General features: G+C 32.1%; 2 protein-coding genes and 1 non-coding gene across 4 annotated transcripts; 1 reads left to right on the forward strand and 2 right to left on the reverse strand.

Moving 5' to 3' along the window:
- Window positions 1–21: 21 nt before the first annotated feature.
- On the reverse strand, window positions 22–128 carry LOC112087649. The gene has a single exon (XR_002900195.1). It is a non-coding gene; the product is annotated as a small nucleolar RNA R71 (small nucleolar RNA).
- Window positions 129–710: 582 nt separating this feature from the next.
- On the forward strand, window positions 711–2,123 carry LOC112087526. The gene has a single exon (XM_024157435.1). It carries the CDS (start codon window positions 711–713, stop codon window positions 2,121–2,123), a length of 1,413 nt encoding a protein of 470 aa, XP_024013203.1.
- Window positions 2,124–17,300: 15,177 nt separating this feature from the next.
- On the reverse strand, window positions 17,301–20,846 carry LOC18020627 (glucan endo-1,3-beta-glucosidase 7). Of its 2 annotated transcripts, XR_002900164.1 has the most exons (5): window positions 20,744–20,846; window positions 19,992–20,653; window positions 19,361–19,687; window positions 18,409–18,602; window positions 17,382–17,648 (listed from the first exon to the last, which is right to left on the reverse strand). XR_002900164.1 is itself a non-coding variant. In XM_006403298.2 (4 exons), exons 1-4 carry the CDS (start codon window positions 20,808–20,810, stop codon window positions 17,403–17,405), a joined length of 1,302 nt encoding a protein of 433 aa, XP_006403361.1. In that variant the 5' UTR covers window positions 20,811–20,846; the 3' UTR covers window positions 17,301–17,402. The 2 variants fall into 2 exon arrangements, 1 of the variants encoding a protein (XP_006403361.1); XM_006403298.2 differs by lacking the exon at window positions 18,409–18,602 and having other exon boundaries at window positions 17,301–17,648.
- Window positions 20,847–22,541: the final 1,695 nt, after the last annotated feature.

Here is a 22,541-nt window from a genome sequence, read left to right on the forward strand (position 1 = left end):
TATGACGATGCCATGTCTGAGGAACTGAGACTCAAAATCTCAACGTTTTCTCAAGGACCAACTGAAGCATTCAAGGCTGCTTGGGTGAGATTCAAGTCATATCAGAGAGATTGTCCACATCATGGTTTCAGTGATGTTCAGCTGCTGGGTATTTTCTTCAGAGGTGTTGATTGGAGATATTAGATGGCTCTTGATGCTGCAAGCAATGGGAATTTCAACACCATATATCCTGAAGATGCTGTTGTGCTTATTGAGAACTTGGCATCTAGCAATAGTACCAAAAATGCAGACTATCAGCGAAAGAAGCAGGGTGGAAACATGGATGGATCGCAGACTGCTGAGGTGAAAGCTAAGCTAGACTCTGTGCATAGCCTTCTAGTGGGTAAGAAGTCCGTCCGATACGCTGCAGAGGTTAAGAATTTCGAACCAGATGAAGCACTTGAGGAAGAGGATGTTAACTTCATCAATGGAGCTGGATTTCAGGGCCAGAGATTTGGTACTCAGCCAGGGAACACGAATTACAATGGAAATAATCAGAGGAGTACTTTCACAGGTAATCAGAACTCTTATGGTTACAGCTCCAAACCTCAGTACCAGACATCATACTCCAACAATAATTTTTCAAGGAACTATGGTTCTCCTCCTACTAAAAAACTCCTGATAATGAGGTGAAGTTTATGCTGGAACAGATCTTGGAAGGTCAGCAGAAGATGACTGTAGATTTCAATGGGAAGATTGATGCTTTGTATCTGGATCTGAATGGAAAAATTGAAGTTCTGAACACTCATGTCAAGAAGCTTGATACTCAGGTTGCTCAAACCACAGAGTCTGTAAAAAAGCAAGAAGGATTCCTTCCTAAGAAGACTGATACCAATCCTAGGCATTACTGCAGTGCTATCTCGTTAAGGAGTGGTAAAAAGTTGACTCATGTGCTTAAAAAGGGTGTTTCTGAGGATGAAATCGTGGAGTTGGACGAATCTGAAGAAAATTTCGAAACTGCAGAGCCGGTGTCGAGCGACACTACCACTAGTGTCGCGCAACACCAATCGCAGAGCAAAGCTGAAGTTGTTCCGAATTCGAAACCAACAGAAGAAAGAGTCTACAGACCTAAGGTTCCTTACCCAAAGAGTCCTAGAAAGTCCAAGCAGGAGCTAGATGATGCCAGATGCAAAACTTTGATGGAAAAGCTTGTGATTGAGATTCCTTTGGTTGATGCTGTGAAGATTGCTCATACTCTCAGACACTATGTGAAGAAGATGGTGACTAATAATCTGAGTCATGAGGAAGGAGTGATGATGATTTCTGAACAGGTCAGTGCTGTGATTCTGAATAAGATTCCAGAGAAACTCGCAGACCCAGGAAGCTTTGTTTTGGACTGCTCTATCTTCTCAGAGAGGTTCAAGAGATTGCTGTGTGATCTTGGTTCGAGTGTTAACCTCATGCCATACTCTGTAGCTGTAAGCCTTGGAATGACTGATTTCAAACCAACTAAGATCTCTCTAATCCTAACAGATCGATCTAAAAGAATCCCAAAAGGTGTCTTGGAGGATGTTCCGATTAAAGTTGGTGATTGCATAATTCCTACAGATTTCGTGGTTCTGGAATATGGAGAAGAACCCAAAGATCCTCTTATCCTGGGAAGATCGTTTTTAGCTACAGCTAGAGCAGTAATTGATGTCAAGCATGGTAACCTTGATCTCCACCTGGGAGATACCATCATGACTTTCAAGATGGAGAAGCTGAAGGATTCAACCATAGATGGTCAGACATTCCAAGTCAGTGTAATACCTGAAGTGATAGTTGGAGATCAGAACGTGTTTGATGCTGAGAAGGTGAGAAATCAACCTGAGTTGACGAAAACGTCTACAGAACCAGTGACTGCTGTTGCTCAGGAAGCTCAAAACATCATGCTCTATTCATCTCCAGCAAAGCAAAGAGCACTTGGTTTTTCTATTGATGATATTGCAGGGAATAGGTTGAAGCCACCCAAACACAGATCTCACCCTGGTGCTATTCCTGCATTCCTTGGACGACCTCATGCACACAACGCTTACACACCACCATGGATGAGACGACTTTCACAGAGGCATTCTTTGCCACTGTCTGATCTACCAGATGCATAGTCTATCCAAAGTCAAGCTAATGACTTAAAAGAAGCGCTTGGTGGAAGGCAATCCACTGGTAAATCTGTACATAAGTCTTTTTGTTTCTTTTGATTTTTTGTTTTTCGTTTTTGTGTTTTAGGTGTAACAGATACGAAGTAATTGGTGTCGAGCGACACCACCATCAGTGTCAGTCGACACCAGTCAAAAAAAAAAAAAGGAAATCAGGAAACCGGAGTCAAACCAGAAATTCGGATTGGTCTGCTGCAATTCGGTACGAGGAGAACAAGTGTCGCACGACACCATCATTGCAGCCAGGTAAGTTCTCTGTTTTTCCTGCGTTTCTATGTTTCTTTTCTTTTGTTTTGCCACCTTCGGGCTAGATAACACTGAGGACAGTGTTGTTTAAGTCTGGGGGAGGTAGTTGCTGACATTGTGTTTGTTTTTCTTAGAGTCAGTCGTGTCAAAACGTTTTTGAGTCAAAACTTGTTGGAGATTATGATGTCTTTCTTGGAATTATTGTGCTGACCTTTCATCTAAGTGACCACTGCTGCAGATTCAGTCTAGATCCGACTAATGAAAAATTCAAAGGCTGACCAGTTGACTAGAGGCGTCCATGTTTCCAACAGAATACACTAACCTGAGCTAATTTCTGAACTCTTTCTTTTACCTCATTGATGTGACTGATGTTCATAGAGCTTGATTCCTCGTTCATACTTGACAAATGAAAGCCTGTGTGAAATCTAATGTTGGTGTTTCTCTCCCTGTGATAAGCTAAAAGATGAAGAAAGAAAGAAAAAGGCAAAAAGATTGAGATGATTTTCGCTTAGGAGTGAAGGGCTAGGAAAATTTCCAAGGATCCCATTATTTCACTTCTAAGTAGGAATGATCACACAAAGGAAGGAAGCGAGGGGTAGGAAAGTTTGCTATGACCCCACTATTCGCTGAAAACCTTTGATACAAGGTAAGGGGACAACTCGGGGACTCGATGGCAAACACCATCAGTACTCGCAGCTTTACCCTTATCGAGTATATGCCATAAAAAAAAAGATGATGAGTGTGTGAAAAGAATAAGTCTGGGGGAGAGAAAATTACCAAAGTGTGTATGGCTGATTTGTAAAAGTATAGTACGGGAAAAAGTCTAGAAGGTTCTTGGCATCTGAATCATCAGTGAGATCCAGCAATGAGGGTTTATGGACAATGTTGTAGAATTTTGGACTCAATCTGGGAAGCTGTGAATGTCTGCGGAGAAGTACATGGTGGTTCGATTTGGAATGATGAAGCAGTAGTTGAGTTGCAGGGTGATCGGTTAAAAACGATGTTCCAGAGCAAGGTTGAGTCTCCGTGTTTTCAAACCTCTTTTTCTTGTTTAGTATTTTGTTTGCTTGAGGGCAAGCAAATGCTAAGTCTGGGGGAATTGATATATCATGGTTTTTATGGTTTTTAACAATGGTATAGGTCTTATTTATAGAGTCTTTCTAGTGTTTCTCGAGTCTTTTGGAGTCTTTACAGGTCATAGGTACGTTTGGAGCTTAATTGGTGATTTTGGAGCACTTTGGAGCTTAATCAGGATCAAATTCGTGAAGGATGAATTATGTGCTTTAGTGTCGCTCGACACCATGGAGAGTGACGCTCGACACCGATCGCAGAAATAAGGAAAACGTGATTTTGTTTCCTGTTTGAAGAAGGAGTTGGGCCCAGAAGTTTCCAAATATTCCCTAAGAAGCCCAAAACGTGTTTTTAAGTTATAAATAGGGTTTTTAGCCACCTTATATCAATACCTTAGATTTTCTTAGAGAGGACTTTTGTTTTTGAGAGTTTTTGGGGAGACAAGTCTGAAACTCTGTTCCGGAGAGAGAAGATTTTGAACCCCTGTTTATTAATCTATTTACTGCTTACTGCAATCTATCTAATCATGTTTATTGCTTCAATCTTCATGTCTGAGTAGTTTGCTTGTTAGGTTTAGGGTTCTCATAAAGGATTTCTTTGGATGTTGGATTGATTGATTAGTTAGGGTTCATAATCTAATTAGTTCTTCACCATAGGTTGTTCTTAAAGCTAATTCTGGACTGGCCACCTAGAACTTAGATCTTAGGTTAATTGATTGACGGAAGTGTAATTGAATAACTGGAAAGAACCTAGGGTGAGCAAAGTAGCTATTCGCAAAGGAATTTGGTTTAGATACTTTGTGAACATATCGAACTTGAGCATTAAAGCTGGTTTAAATCTTTAGGGTTTGCAAAGGAATTTGGAATTTTAGGATTTTAACTTAGATAATTCTCACAACGGAAGTTGGTAAATTATAATTATGTGATTTGAGTTCAAGAACTGTGCTTAACCCTGAACCATGATTTATCGATTAATCTACATACTTTGATTTCCTGAGAAACACCCTGAACCTATCCTTTTCCCATTGAGTTTACAACCGTTTTGCTTTCATTGTTGCTTTTAATTTCATTGTGTTTGCTTAGCGTAATTCAAGCATATAGAGTTTATTGAGTGAATCTCTCGTCTCTGTGGTTCTTCCCCTACATACTACAACTGCACATCTGTGCTCTTGCAGAGTAGCTCTAGGGATTAAACTTTGAGCAGATCAAGCTTCAACAATCAATTATTCCCAACCAACTTCCTGGTTTAATTTCAATGTTCAAAAAAAAAATTCCTGGTTTAATTTTAACTTTTATGGTTCAGTTATGGTTCTCTTCAACTATTTGATTTTTGTGGTTGGTAATATTTTGGGTTTCCAAAAAAAAACTAGGCTATTTTAGTTTGAATTTTTGATTAAATTTTGTTTCAACACAACTATTTTTAATATTGATCCGTGCGTAGCACGGGTGGTAATACTAGTTATAAATAAAGTAACACAATCACCCAAAATTCAATCTTATATATTAAATAAGAAAGTAGATCAATGAAATCGGTTAATTTGTTTTAATTTCATTGGGTAAAAATCTTATACTAATAAAATTTGAAGCTATATACTTCTAAGAGTGTTCACATAAGATTTTATAAGAGTAATTTTATTGGTCCACATCAGCATTCAAAAATAAGGAAAATTTATAAATTTTTAATATTGTTTCTGAATAAAGGAAATTAAAAAGGTGTCCACATAGGATTTAAAAAATCAATTTTATTGGTCCATATCAACATTCAAAATTAAGGAAAATTTACAAATTATAATATTATTACTGAAAAAGGAAATTAAGAAAGTTTATTGGTCCAATAAAAAATTTTTATAGGTCCACCTCAGCACTGAAAATTGAAAAATATTTGTATAAATTTTTTATTGGTCCACCTCAACATTGAAAATTTTCTAAATTCTATTATTGTTTTTAAAATTATTAAAAGTAAAGCAATTATATATGAAATTGATATTAATAATAAAAAACTAAAATAAATAATATTAAAAGAGGAAATTTTAAATTTAAATTAGATATATACACACATATTTAGAGACTCATACATTAGCATCCAATTTTTTATCACATAATTATAATAATTTTTAAATTTTTTTTCCTATGTCTGCAACCATGTAAAATAAACAAAAACAAAAAATAGAGTAAGGTTTCACTACAAAATGAGTCATTACAACGTAAAAGAACTAACTTGACTAAACTATATGTTTAACTATTAGCTATTATAAAAAATATAATGAAAGAAGATATAAACAAAACCACTACAATAACAAACTTGACTAAACTATATGTTTAATTATTAGCTAAATTATAAAGAATATAATGAAAGGAGATATAAACAAAGGCACTACAAGCCGCTTTAATACTGAAAAAGAAACCGTAAAATCTCCAAAGTTTGGTCACCAAATTTGAGAAGAATGATAAATTTCAAGCAATCCGAGAAACATGTCAAGTGATTGATACTCGACACTTTTGAAAAACCAAGCACTGAAAATAGAGAAAAGAACATATCGGAGGAGACTGAGATGTCTGAGGAATTTTTTTGAAATAACATAGCATTTGAATGAGTTTTAACAACCCAACCTGAACCACAAAAGTAACAATTAGCTGACCAAACAGCATCCGAATACATTCGGTAAGCCTCAAAACAATGAGGAGAAACTAAAATCACTTGCCGCAACAGGCCTCGTGTGAGATTTTCCAGTTTTGATTTCTATATCTATTACTAATAAAAGTTAAAGCTCTATACCTCTAAGAATGTCCATATATGATTTAAAATTTCAATTCTATTGGTTTACATCAATATTTAAAATTAAGAAATTTTTTAATTTTAAAATTATATTGTTAACAAACAAATATATTTAAAGAAAAATAAAAGTTGAAGCTATATGCCTCTAAAGACATCCACATAAGATTTAAAAGGTCAATTTTATTATTCCACATCAATAACTAAAATTAAAATTTATTCTAAATTATAAAATTATATTGTTAATACAAAATAATATAGGAAAATTTGTTAATTAAAATAATTCTATTATTAATGATAGTTAAAACTATATTATTTTCAAGACATCTACATCAGCATTTAAAAATTCATATATATTAGTATATATCAAAAGTATAAATTAAAAAAAAGTTTCATAATTCTAATATTATGGTTAAAAAGTATATTAAAAAATAAAGAAATCTCTATTAACCAAAAAAAAACCAACATGATATTAAAATCTCCATTATCACTGTTTAAATCACAAATTTAAGTAATTATTTATAAAAAATATATGCTACTTATACAAGTTTAAGTTACTTGATTTTAAAGCTTTTCATGTATAATTTTAAATACCTAATATTTATGATTTATATTCATCTAATTTTTTTACATATGCAAAACATATCATCTAAATATGTAATATATTATGCGAAAATATGTAATATTTTTGTTCTCATGTAATATATTATGCAAAATGATCAAAAATTTTACATTTTATATATTCAATTTGGAATTCAATAGATTAATGTAGAAGTTCTTAGTTTTGAGTTGTTCAATTTGTTATTTCATTTTTATAAACTTGTATGTATTAAATTGTACTAGTTTTGTCTACTTAATTACAATTAGAAGTGAGAATAGATATTATGAAACTGAATATAAGCATACAAAAATTATTAAAATAAATAAATATGATAGATTCATTGAAAAAAAAGATATAACAAGAATAAAAATGAAGAAGATGAAAAAAAATTTTATTCTTATTAGAAGAGATGACGTATAATCATTGAAAAATTATTTAAAAGTTACACTACCAATTGACAAAAATATATTTATTCACAAATTTTGTGTGATTTTATTCATTTCATATTCAACTATTGTTTTAGTTTCAAATTTAAAGTTGTTATTAATCTCAAAGCAAATATTTTATTTATTAGTATGTTTTTAAATTAATATATCAAAATAAAAATTTGTATTTGTTAAACAAGAGAAGAAAAAAGAATAAATTTTATTTTTTTCTTATTTTTAAGAACATATATATAATTAAAATAAAAGTGAAAATGATGAAAAAAAATATCTTCTTGATTTAAAGAACTGAATGTATAATATTTTACTATTATGTTAATACTATGTTTAAAAAATAACATTTGATTAATTTGTAAAATTTTAGTTGGTTTTGGTATATTAACTTATAAGTGTTTGACCAAATAATATATTTTTGAAATATGATATACTGATATAGATTCAAAACAAAACCGTTATAACATCACAATTTACATAAAAATTATTCGATCAACACTATTATATTTTAATATATTATTAAAACACTAATATATAAAATTTATATCTTAATAAATATAATTAATTACATATAATTTTTATTAACAAAATACCTACGCGTAGCGTGGACGCAAAATCTAGTAAGGATGAAAAGATCCTTGCCACGTCAATGATAACGTTTAATCCACATTAAATGTGACACAGCAAGAACGCTGAAGTGTAGAATTTTCATTGGTTTCTGTTTAACGAGGAGAAAAAATTAAAAAATAATATATGGCAATGATATTTATATTATACTAATAAAAATGAAAAAACATAAAATTTTTATCTGATCTAATTAAAAATATATGGATCTTTTGATCCGACCTAAATAAAATTTTAATTCACTAATCTGATAATTTATATATTAATTTTAATTTGTATTTTTTTTATAAAATCATACAATGCTGAAACTATTTTTTCAATTTAATTAAATATTATGAATGTAACATATGTTTTTGAAATTTAGTACTGAATTTAAATTATGTAACTAATATTGTAACATTATTAGAAATATTAATCACACTTTATATTTATCACTTATTTTTGGTAGGATTTATTTCAGATTTTTGAAATAAATTTTAACAATAAATATGAACAATAAATGGGTAATTTTGCAGTACAAAAATATTCCAAAATAACATATCATAATTAATGTAGATTTTCCGTGATTGTATCAACACTTATAATCTATTAATAGTCAAATTTAAAATTATATATCATAAAGAATGTAGATTTTTCGTGATAGCATTAATAATTAAAATCTATAATTATTTGAAATTGAAAATTTGTAATATTATATGATTATATGTAATCGAATATCTATATATTAAGAACAATAAATGAATATCTACAGTGACGGATCTAGAAAAAAAACTTAGTTGGAGGCATAAGTTTATAAACAGGAAAAACAAAATTTAGTTGGGGAAAATTTTTTTTATCACTAAATTAAATTTATTTTAATTAAATTTGTCTAAATATTAAAAAGGGGGCACTTGACCCCATTCCTCTTTTACTACATCCGCCCCTTGGATATCTATTTTCTTTTTTTGAAATATTTTGTATGCATTAAATTTTGCAAGCCTAACAATAAACAACTCTAGGTCGAGGTTAAATTTAATAGCTAACTAGATTATTCTAACTTCCTAAATTAGATACAGTCAAATATTTGATAAGATTTTCATCTTCCTTTGGAAGTAACCTAATTATTGAATCATAAACGATGGAAGCACCTATATAAGAGACTCAATTCACGAAACCTCAAACCATATTCTCTCATTCCAACAGTTCTAATTCACTAATACACGTGTATATATATATATATATTTATACATTTTGGTTATAATTTTCTTTTTACATTATTATTTCTTTTGGGTCTAATGTATTTTATTTTGATTGATACAGTTAAACGGAAAGCGAAAACATCTGACAAATCATGGCAGTTCAAGTAAAAGGATGGGAGAACAGCGGTTTTGCGAACAGGGAAGAAATCAGAGATGTTATGGTGACGGAAAACCAAGATTTGTTTCTTTCTAAACTTAATAATTGATTCTTCTTTAGTTTCGTGAAATCGAATCACAGCACTGAATAACCCCATTGACGGCGACCTTGTGCCTTCTTCTCTTGCTTTTGTTGCACAAATTATTACAGGTTCATGAGTTTCATGAGTTTTAACGACTATGCAATTCTGGTGAGTGTTCTTTTAGAGTTTCGTTTGTGGGTTTCATTTCCGTCAACGAAAATCATTGTTTTTTTAATATATTGTTTCCAGCTGAGTGTTGGGTAAATCATTGGGTATGGTATCTCCAATTATGTTTACATTAAAACATTTTAATTTGTGACATCATAGATTCCGGAAATTGATTGTTTGTTCCCTGTAATTTATGAACAGGGGATCAGTGCTGATTTTTTGGTTTGGAACTTTTAGTAATATGAATTCAACATGGCATTTCCTAATGTCCTCTTTTTTTTCATTTTGTAGAAAAAGGAGAACATGTGCCTTTATGCTCACCCGGAAAGCACTGGAAAGCGAATATGATCAAGAGGGTCAATGAATCTATGTGAAAGTAAGTATTGGTCAAAACTTTACCTCAAGAAAATTAGATAGCTTTGATTGTTACAAAGAATTGGTCAAAGCTTTTATATTGTGAAGGAAAGGCTTCCAAAAATTCACGGAGTAAGAAGTGAAGATGGTGAGGTTCCATAGATTTCGTGGGAGTAAACCTGGACACGACTTATTTCATATTAGATCCACTTCTCACCACTAAAGCTAAGAATTTGGCTTATCAACGAGATTGGAATGTACCTTTTTAACTGTAAGTTCGTGTTCATATAAATTAATTCATATAGATCTCAATGTCTAGATAGCTAAGTTAGAGTCTGTTTTAAATGCAAATATGTTAGTGTGAGTAATCATCTAGACTTGGATCGAGATCATATTATAGTTCGTTTGTACTCATGGGATTGGAGTTTGGACCTTGACAATTTACAACACTTGATCTTTTATCAAGTGCATTCTGAGAATTCTTATTCTATTTACTTTCCATTGCAAAGAATGGGAAACCAATTTTTTCCTAGAATGAGATAATGAGTTCATTTGATTTTTGTTAACTCTTTTTTCAGGTACTTTAAGAATTAATGTATTCTGTTGGCACTTTCGGAATGGTTATACAACGTACCATGGGGATTGTAGAAGACGTTGATGTAAATTAAGGAATGCTTTGACGACCCTCTCTCCGAAAATTGTATTAACAATAAAATTCTCAATATGTTTTTTATTGGAATGTTAAATTTATTACTTCAAAAAAATGTGATATTTACAGAAGAGAAAGAAAGAAGAGTAAAAAGAAGAAAGGATTGCAGAATAAATTGAGTACAAATGCAGAAAAACGGGGAGTTGCAGAATGTATTTTGCTATATGTCCAAGATATACTGAAAGTTTTTAGTGTTAAAATTTTAATGTAATCTTTATAGGTATGGATGATCTTAGAAACATTACTCTAGCTCAAGGACATAATGACACGACAAAAATTAAGTATTATAGAGAGTGTTTAACACAGTTTAAAAAGAAGGTAGACAATGGAGCCAATTTAGATGAACATTTTTGCATGGTCGTAATTTGGATACTTTTAAGATTTTTTTTGGTTAAAGATACTTTTGAGATTTTAGCGTGTCATTTTGAATATCTATAGTTTGTAGCCAGATTTTGCTGTTGTCATATTTTCTTCCTTCATCTGTTTATATTTTTAGTTATTAATTTGTTGTTACTTTGGTGTATATGTTTAATTGTAATGTTGGATTAAAGATGTATAAAAACGTGCATTTTGTCATATGTATAATCTTCAACATAGAATATGATTATTTATAGGCATAAAGTACTATAATTTCTTTATTCACTTTCATGCATTAGAAAAGATATTATAGACTATTTTGCATTTTTGAATTTTAGAGAAATTATATATTACCAAAATTATGCTATATAAAATACATTAGATAGTTTTCATCTGTAATATAATTAATTAATATATTTTAAGAACGACTAATTGGTTGGTCGGCACACATATTTCAAAAAATTGATATGTGATTTTTTAGAGTTGTTGGCCTTAATATATATTCAAGATATTTGATTAATTATATATTTTAAAATTATACATAACCAGCCACCTCAAACGGCAGTGGAAAAGAATTTCGATTTAGAATGATAAAAAACAAATACGTTATGATTTTTGTGTGTTATTAAACGCCAAAAATCGCAACCGCTTGTAAACATAACGTGTGTGTAAGAAATAATCTAAGATTTTATATTTTTATTATTAATGTTATATCAAAAACTAAAAATATATAGTTAACCGGTCATAAGACCTGAATAGGTCGTTGATCCGCACGCATGTGCAGGTCAATCATCTAACGTTTTTAGGACAAGTTAAATATGATAAAAATAAATTTATATTAATTTTAATTGAGTTTGACCGAAATTCATCAATTTGAATTTATATTAAAATACTAAAATTGTATTCTATTATATATTTTCTCACATTTTGCAAAAAAAAAAGAATTAAAGAAAATTCTTAAATTTATATCATTTTAAAATATCTTAATATATTTGAAAAATGTAAAAGTGGTACCAAAACGACACAAGACAGTTTGTGTGATTATTGTTAAATGCCAAAATGGCAACTGACTGCAAACATAACATTTGCGGGAGGTAGCGAGAGAACCAATCAAAACCTAAGTATTACTATTAACTTAATTTCGAAGAAAAAATTTCGTGCCCACACATGTATGCTAGCCAACTATCTAGAATCATTAGTATATGATAGTCATTACATAAACATAATTTATATTAATGATCAACTCATATAAATACCAAATATATTAAAATTTTGTAACACCAATCATGCTTTCACTAGCTAATCGTTGTTTATAATATAGTCAACCGATCTTAAGAGCGAATAGATGTTTGGTCTGCAGGATGTGCGGACAAACCACCTAAAGCTCTTATGACAGTTAAATTGTATTGTTGTTATTAATTAAATATATATTGCAGTATATACCAAAACTGTAATATACAATTAAAGTATATGATAATTTAATCAAAATATGGCATCCTCACACATGCGTGGAGGCCAATATCCTAGCTAATTTTGTTTATCATTATGTCATATTCCTTGGAGATTAGCACCAAAAGAAAAAGAAAAAAACAATTTTTGCTACCCTATCGCCCTGAGGACATCTCCAATATGTAACTCCAAATTTTATTCCATTTTTGAATAACTTTAAAATAGAGTTATGTTTTACTCTAATCTTATTCCATTTCTTAACTTCAAAATGAAGTTATGACTAAAAAATAAAATAATTATATTTTTTGTTTCATATTTGGAATAACTTTATTTTGAGGTGAAATATGGATTATGATTGGAGAGAATATTGCTTTAAACTCTATTTTGGAATAAAATTTGGGGTGAAGTTGAAGATGATCTCAATTACAAAACTTCTATTAAAATAATTTGGTTCCTTTAGAGGAGAGTAGCTATGTCTCTTACATAAGTTGCAGAGGTTGATTTGATCCATACTCTTCCTTGCTTGTTATGTCCTGAAAGTTTTTGAACATCGTCAAATAAGACTTTCCAATCTCCAAGGAATAGGAAATCATGTAGGCCAATCTCTGCATGTCTTTTACAGCCATCAGTAGAGTTGTATAGCTTCAGCCCCCAAAATGTCGAAATAGGGTCTAAATTACTTGCCTTCGAGAATTCATTGACCACTTGGGTTATACAAGGACCAATCCATAACTCGTTAGCTTTAAATGGTATCTATTTAGCATTAACAATACAAAAGCACTACAAGAAAATATGCGATTTCCGATTCCGTCGGAATTTTATCCGAAAACAGCATTTCTGACAAAATTCTGACGACCATTGTTCGGCGGAGCCATCTTGTTAGAAAAAATTGGTCGAAAATCTGTCAGAAATTTCTAATGGATTCCCGAGAAAATCATACGGATTTCTGGCGGGCATATCTTTTCCGACCAAATTCTGAGAGACGTGGTGTTCCCTACGCTTTACAGATGGCCCTATAGACCAAGGAATATTCGTCATTGGAATTTCGTCGGAGATGTTTTCCCGACAGATTTCCAATAGCTATCCAATTTTATTATTCACCGATGTATTTCCGACGGAGTTAATTTCTCGACAAAAATCCGAGAGATAGAGAATTTGTTAATTTTTGACAGATTTCCGACTGAGTGTTTATTTTTCCGACCATTCTTGTATTCTAATAAAAAACTATTTCTAATAATTTTTAAATTATATATGAATAATAAAAATGCTAAATTTAAATTAAATTCAAAATTCAATTATATATATAAAAATAAAATTAAGGAAAAAAATAAATTCATACAAAATATCAAATATCAAATTAGAAAAAGAAAAAAGAAATTCAAATTCATAATTATTGTAAATAATGGTAATTTTCAAAAAAAAAAAATTGTTATAATCAACTGTAAATTATATTGTTATATTGTAGTTTTAAATTTTTTTGTTATATTATAGTTTCTTTATTTTAATATATCCAATATATCTAAGAAGTCTAATAATTTTACTACATTATATTTTACCATTCTAATTTTAGAAATCTAACATAGAAAAATCTAACAATTTTCTTCTATCAAATCTAACAAATAAGTTTACAAAATTTAATTTAGTATAAATTATAACGATTAACAAATCTAACATTTTCCTAAAATTATAACAAATTCTAGAATAAATTCTAAATATAATTCCAACAGATTCTAATCTAGAATAAATTTTATCAAATCCTAACAAATAACAACCTAATGAACAAATAACAACCTAAATCCAAAACTAACTCTTCCTAAAATTCTGAATAAAATCAAATTCTAACTAAAATCAAACCCAAAACTTACATGTTTCAGGTCACAGGTAGCAGATCGACGGCGAAGAAAGTCCGGCGGTCGACAGCATCGAAGATCCAGCGGCGTAGCGAGCAGATCTGGCGGCTGCGCAGTCCTGCAAAAAAAAAAAAAAACTAAGGAGCAGACCTGAGGAGAAGAAAAGATATATATAAGAAAAGGGAGAAGAAATTACATGAGGAGAAGATGCAGATTCCAAGCAAAAGATAGCAGATCTGGCAGCAAATTGGCATTTTGTAGGAGGAGAAATCAAACCAGGAGTAGAGAAGGAAGAAGAAGAATAGTGAAGGGAGAAGAAGGATCAAGCTTTTAATAAAAAATGATTCTCGTCAAAAATCGGTCGGGAATTATTGAAAAATTTCTAAAAAATATTCACGATTAAGTATTGGTGGTATAATTTCGCGAGCAAATTTTCAGGTTCCGTCAGAAATCGGTCAGGATTGCCGACGGATTTCCGACAAACTATTAAAAAACATTATAAATCCCGACTGATTTCCGACAAACTATTAAAAACTTAACATAATGTTTTCTCCTTTCTTACCACACACATGTAAATTAAGATTAGAAAATCAACAGATTTGCACATTCTGTCGGAAATCAGTCGGAAATTTACATTTGCTGGTTGACCATTTGCAGCAACATTCTCTTGCACGATGACAAGTATTTCTTCCACGTGTTCAGCTGCATTTCGGTGGGTTCCATTTCCGTTGCGACGAGCTGTCGACATCCTGAAAAATGAAACGCTTGGATCAGATCTTTCACCTAGAGAATCAAAGAAGATTGACTCGGGCTATGGTCGTTGCTCCCTATTCTCTAACCCCCATAAGGAAAATAGTTTTTTGTTTTTTTGTTTTTTTTTTTTTTGAAATCCAAAATTCAATTTTTTTTTAATTCAAAAATTCGAAATCAGAAAAGAACTTCTTCTTTTTAAAACCGATTAAAAATTTGAACAAGTCCCAAAACGCCTCATGCGTCAGAACCAGTTTGGCTAATCTTACGCTCTGATACCAAATTGAGACACCATAATCCTGCAAACTAAACCTAACTTGATTTATACTCATTTAACGGCTTTTAAAAGAATAACAAACTCATTAAATATTCATTTATTGTCTAAAATCTTTTATAAAAAATAAATAAACCGGGAACTTGAAACATCTTAACAATAAACCAAATTTCAAATATTCAAAGAAAAAGTAAAGAAAATATATTAAAAATTCTTATTAAAAATTATTAAGTAAAAATGCGCCCATGGTCCACGGAAGCAACAACGCATCAACCACCACAAGTACTACTATTCGGTCTCACCTGAAAAAGGAATGAAGGGGTGAGTATTTTGGGAATACTCAGTGAAAGTGTGCTTTGGATCACACATGATTCTTATATACATTAATTGAGATAACAATAACGAGTATGCACAATATTAGCAATAAACACACAACAACCTATATGTTCTTAATACGATTCTACATGTCATGAAAAAATCATTTCTGTATGCATTCATTTACTTCAAGTCAATCATCCTAACAATACTATATCACATTCCCAAAAACATCGGTCTAAGGTACTCATTCTCCTTTACTTTTCCTCTCATTAACGTTCACAGCTCGTCAGCTGTTTGACCCACTCACTGAAAAATCATTTTTGGAACCATGGCACTACACTTCTCATCATGTCCTTCGTGCAGCCAAGAAACAATATTGTGCTCCATGGTTTAACACCCATGATGCCGACAACAACCATCGTGCTAACACTTCTAGCAAACATCCACTCCACATAATTATGCATCAACCATATTTCAAATACAACAAACAACAATCATATATATTACCTATATCAAACATACACATATTCCTACTTCAACTAAGGCATCTTAAGAATCCACATCTAGTTCTCACCTTGATATCACAGTGAAGAATTGAATCTGGAAAATAACGGTTGAAATCCAACTCTGCGGTACAACAACAATGGTGAACTAAGATTTTCAGTTTCGCATGACTAAGCTGTTTCTTGGCTGAGAAGATAAGCCCATAACTTTCGCATCTCACCTTAAAATTGAAATCCGTAAATTGGTCTGAGAAGTTGGTTGCAAGAGCTTCAAATTGATAGGTAGATCGTGATCTGGGTCCTTCTGGATCGACGGAAAAACTTCTCTCAAGTTATCTCTGCGAAATTGGTAAAAATCAGATCTGCAGAATCTTTTGGGTTTGCAGAAAAAATGATTTTTTTTTTGCCAACTTTCAGCTTGCGTAAAAAACGGAGCTTACCTCGGATTTATGATATGCAAACTGCTATAAATTTCTTGCAGCGAGATCTTTTTAGAGGTGTGAGGATCGGCACTTACCTTGATCTGAGTTGCTGGCAAACGATTTAGCAAAGAGAATTTTACACTACATATTACTTTCTGTCTTTATAATTACAGATATAACACTTTCTGCTATTCTAACACTTTACATTGGTTAAAGACAATTATCTTCTATTTCTACCCTTTGTAATTTAATGGCTACAAATAAAGCAAATAAAAAATAAAAAGTCGATCTCTTTCCCTCGCGATATTACTACCACCATTTTATTTCTTCTTTCTTCTTTTTTCTTTTTCCTCTCATTTTTCCAAACTTATATCCCACATATTTTATTTTGTTTATTTTGTTTTCATAAAAAATAATTTAACAATATTTTTACACTATCAATTATATCTATTTTATTTCTATACTTTGATACTCATTTCATAATAGTTTACTTATATATAATTCACATAAATTATGTAAAAACAATATGCATCTTCATATAGGTGTACATGTAAACCATATTGTCATGAATACGAATATATGTCCATGTAATTGCATCCACATGTACCATATGTGTATATACGTCTACATATCCACTGTGTCCACATGTACCCTATATTCGTGTATACGTTTACATATAGATACATATACACATTCACATGTACGCAACTATATAAATACATGTACGTTTATCTGTTTATGCGAATTATATAAGTAATATATTGTAAAATGGGTTTTCTTTTTCTTTTACATATTCATCGAACAATTTTGTTTATCTCAAGACCTCATTTAGTTTAAATTAGTGAGAGAAGCGTAATAGATCACTCACATTTCAACTCTTAAAGATCGATGAAAAGACTCAACCAATTATATGATAAGTGCATACAAAATAGAGACGAACAACATCATTGTCGAAATTGAAAGAGAACAACATAAGTGAGCCACAGAAGCAGTACGCGGAGTAGAATTGTGAACATCCGTTTGTCCTGAATTTTTGTCAGAGGGAGAAGTAGGCGAAGGGAGGATCGTCTGTGGCGGAGCCAGTAGAGTTTGACTCGTCGGTGCTGCCGATGGTGGGAACCGTGGCGTTGGCGACTGTGGAGCCATGGAAGTCTGGAAGACATAAAAAAAAAATTATATGGTTTGGTTTAGCCAAATATCGAAATAGAAAGTTCTTATTCCGTTAAACATTCATCAATCATAGGAAGGCCAAAAATCAGCATCATACAAATCATATGTATGTAACAGTTTTTTGTGTGTACTCTCTTCATTTCAATGTAAAATCTTGATTAGTGATGCAGAGAGATATTTAGAATATCTTCTAATATTTTAATTATTTATTTAATTATTTAGATCATTTAATTTTATTATTTAGGATTTTTCTAATGTTTTGAATTTATATAAATAAACTGTTTAGGCGTAAATTGTATTTAGTTTTAAATGATTAATAAAATTGAGTTTTTGTCTCTTTATTCCTTGTTTTCAGTAGATTTAGAGAGATTTCAACGAATCTAAGAAGATTTAATTTATTCGGGTATTCACCGACTAAATAAATAATCTCGCGATTATCATAGTTTTCCGGATATTCTCAGAGTCAACAAATTACTATTTTATCTTTTAAAAGTTTTCAGTACATAGTTGGTATCAGAGCCAACACTTTGGTTTCTTAATCAAAGTTTGATCCTGCTTCCATACACCATGTTGTTCGAAGTTTTGTTCCCGGATGCATGTCCTTTTGTTCCATCAAAAGATTTGTGTGCAGATTTGAGAGAAATTGTTGGAGATCCAATTTTTAATGTTTATGATGATGAATATTTTCTCCAAAAAAACGAGAGTAAAGCGTTATTCAATATTGAAGAGGTGGAAAACGTACGTCTTTTGATAGATTTTAATCAAAGTGGCTTAATATCCTCTCATGAAGTCCACGTTGCCCAGGAAGACAACACAAAAGAAGATACTTATGTGGATGATGTGGACAAGAGTACGATTTGGGCTGCCAAGAAAGAATCTCCAATAAGAGCTTCAACTCATCATCGTAATACCGTGGAGCACATGGAAATCTCCAAACTGATTGAAGTGCAGCAAAATTATTTTATTCAAGGAGAATTATCAGTGGAAGAAGAGAAAGAAAAGAAGAAGAAAAAAAAAATTCCCATCGAGTTTAAGATTTGAGGACGAATCTTCTCGTCTCGTCGTCTCGTCGGAGAGAATGATACTAAGAGATATTTAAAATATATTCTAATATTTTAATTATTTATTTAATTATTTAGATAATTTCCATTTATTATTTAGAGTTTTTTAATGTTTTAGATTTATTATAAATAACCGTTTAAGTTTAAGTTGTTCCTTGTTTTGGATAGATTTAGAGAGATCTCAACGAATCTAATAAAGCTTAATTTATTTGGGTATTCATAGACTAAACGAATAATCTTACGATTACTATAATTTTCCGGATATTTCCAAAATCAACAGATTACTATTTCATATTTTTAAAGCTTCCACTACGTCAATTAAGCTTTGTGTTCCACTTGGTTTGACAAAATTTCAGTCCAAATTCTTGATATTTCCTAAAATGCTTGAAAGACTTTCAATATATTGTTTTGATCGGTTTATCATATTTCAGTTTAATATACGAGTTATTTGGTCTATGAAAAAGTATCAGTAAATCAGTTTACTGTCCTTTCGATTCTATTTTTCAGTCAGATATTTTATTCTTTATGATTTTGGTTCGGATCGGTTGAATCCAATAGGACTCTCCTACCGATTCTGGAATAACTCATATTATTTATCTATCTTGTAAGTTGTAAGTTGTAACAAAAACTTACTTGGTTAGCAGTCTTCGTGAGCCCGATATCATAAGTCATGGTTAGATCAGGTTTGAACAAGCCGAAAGCTCTTTCAGACCCTTTCCCGGGCTTGAGATTCTCGTCGTACAATGCGAACAAGTATGTGTCGATAACCTTTCCAGGCATTAGTGGTGTCCCGGCCATAGATTTCAAATGACCGATGAGATTTTTATTGTAAGCTCTAGCGTTCTCAATGGTCGCACCAGCCTCGGTTGGGTCTCCTTTGTATGGCCACCCAGTCTCAGCCACCACTATCTCTACGTCCTTAAACCCCATTTTACTCAAAGCTGAATACACCGCATCAACCTTCACAAATTATACTTTATATGTTACATTTTCCTATTCATTTTTTCCTAATAATACTATGCATCCATATTTGCAGATCTGTATATCAATTTTCTTGCTTCCGCTAATTTGACAAGGTACTCATTTGGTGTCCTTTACCGATTTTATACTACTTTTCCTCTATGAGCACATATTTTCACTCATTTATTTATTTGACGTAACTAAAAGATATGACTTTTGGGTCCACTAAATTTCTAATTCATTTATAGTAATAAATAGCTAAAACTTAAAATTTGGCAAAAAGTAGTAAAACGTGGATTAAAACCTGAGCATCGAACATGTTCATATATTTGATCTTGCTGTTGGAGTCGACACGGCCAGGATTAGGCTCAAACAAGCAATACGCCAACGTATCCGGTCTCGGGTCACTCTGGTAAGCAAAAAACGGGTACGGGTTAACCGCAAAAGGCGACCCGGTCTCCCTGTTGAACTCTAGCAAACCCTTCAATATATCAGCATGGTCCGGTGCAAAAACTCCGGCAGAAGGAGGGTCAGACTGGCCCAGAACCGACATAACATGTACTGTAGAGACCTTGATTTTTCCGCCACCAAGAGACGCCGCCTCGAGGGCACTTTGGACATTTCGCATAGCCGGTAAGAGCTGCGACATGAGATTACGGTCGCCAAAGGTTGTGACTTCGTTTCCCACGGCGATAAGAATGATCTTGCTCGCCGGGTAATAAGGAACTACGTTTGTTTCGACCCAGCTCCCGGCCAAATTCGGGTCTGATGCTAAACCGGGTACGTCGTTTGTTCCGATGACGATCTCAATCCCTGTGTTGGCTAGGGCCTTGATTGTAGCCGGGTCGGATCCGTAGAGTCGGACTTTTTGGATAGTTGTGGACTGAAGAAGCTTTGCTGTTGCTGAAGGTGGCGGAAGATTGTCGGCGACTTGGCCGTAGTTTACTCCGATGAACGGTTGAGACTCTGTTTGATACATGTGAAAGACTCCGATTTAGAGAAGTTATATACAAAAAACCCCAAAATAGTAGAATTTTGAAAAAAAAAAAAACTTACTTGCTTGATGAAGAGCATGTAAACACGAGAAGAAGAGTAGAATCAATGTATAAAGAGAAGCTGCCATGTTTTACAGAGAAGCTCTCTGAGAGAACTATCGAATAGAAGTGGGTAATCTACAGATATAATATATATGCAGAAAACTGTAAAGGTAAAAGTAAATTATTATTATTTCCTCAGATTTCAAAATTTGAATGGTAAAAGTATTCTGAATGGTAAAAGACAAAAATATACTCTTTTTGGTTTGGACCAATGTAAGTTACTAAGTTAGTGAAATACATTTAAATCGTTGAATCCATGCACAAGCACAACCGACTTAACTCGAAATTGTTGTCACTTACCATTTCCTTTTGTCTGGATTTATACTATATAACTTTATCTTTCGATTGATAAAGGAAGCTATTACTCTTTGTTTTAACCTCTAAAAACATATATGAGCTCAATTAAGTGAGTTTGGGTAAAATCGCAATCACACCTAAATGATACTCTCATTAAGCCTAAGTAAAAAGTTATTGCTATTAAATCAAGAACCTAAATTCGTGTTATTTCTGGATTAGATTTTATTGTGTGTAAATAAATCATTTGATCAGTGGATTTCATTTTGGTGATTTATTTATATTGAGCTTGGGAAAATCTTTTGTAAAGTCTATTCACCTCTAAATATGATTGTATGTATAACATCTAGATTTCTGGTATATGTGGAAATACTTATAAGAATTGATTTGGCTATCTATGTTATCAAAGTGCATTTATCTTTTTGGGTATTGGTCTTAAAAGAACTCCAAAGTTAAGGATGTTTAAGCTGAAACAATTTCAGTAGGTCACAGAAAGTGGTCCGCAGTACCGTGTGAGTGAGGACAAAGCATGGTGAAATATTACATGGTAATTGCAAAGATAATAGATAAGTCTTACGAGCCTTTTGAACTAACGCACTGATTGTCGGACAATGATAGATCCACAAACCTAGAGAGGGACTAATCGTCGGACAGTAGTGATGGCCAACGCAGGTCTAGTTTGTTTTACCGGTCTGTCTGTCACCAATAGTTAATTATCGTTGGCAGCATTGAGTTCACTGAGAAATGTGGTTGGTGGCCTAGAGAAAGTTAGACTCACTAGAAGGGACGGTTGGAAGCATTAAAAGTTGATAATCGTTTCGTCTGGTTTTCCAAAGAGAAGGCGAGATCAGGATCTCACAGTAAACCTTATCGAAATATGGATACTTTACATTTGAATAAATTCATGTATACACCGGATCAAGAAACAAAACACATCATGACAACGTACGTATAAGTACGTGTTGCAAGGCATTAAAAAAAGAGACAATAAAGGGAAACTAAAACCCTAAAATATCTTTCGTTAACTAGTTGCATGAAAAAGTGTGAAATACAATTATAAGAGGTGCATATTTTCCCACTCTTAATGAAGCATTATAATTAATAACATCTTAAATAGTTAAAGTATTTGAGGCCTTTTGGTTAATTGGATTTTCCTTCTCTACTAAGAAATGAAGCTAGGTGACGAAACATGGTGGAGAAGGAGGGCAAGGAATTAGACACTTCAACATCTACCATAAAGATGGAAAAAGAATAATAAAAAGAAGACGAAGTTGCTTTTGCTGTGGCACAAGAAAAAGATAAAGCATGTTAAAACTATTGTTGCTTCGCAAAAAGACGGAAACAATTATTAAAAACAAAAGCACAAAAGGCGTAATATTTGAACCAGAATCTTCAAAATATTGGGTTCTATAAATCTTTTTTTTCGTAGTCCCAAATAATCGTTTTCAACATATGGTTTGATA

This window comes from Eutrema salsugineum, unplaced genomic scaffold, assembly GCF_000478725.1.
Source record: "Eutrema salsugineum unplaced genomic scaffold, Eutsalg1_0 scaffold_17, whole genome shotgun sequence".
Lineage (NCBI taxonomy): Eukaryota > Viridiplantae > Streptophyta > Magnoliopsida > Brassicales > Brassicaceae > Eutrema > Eutrema salsugineum.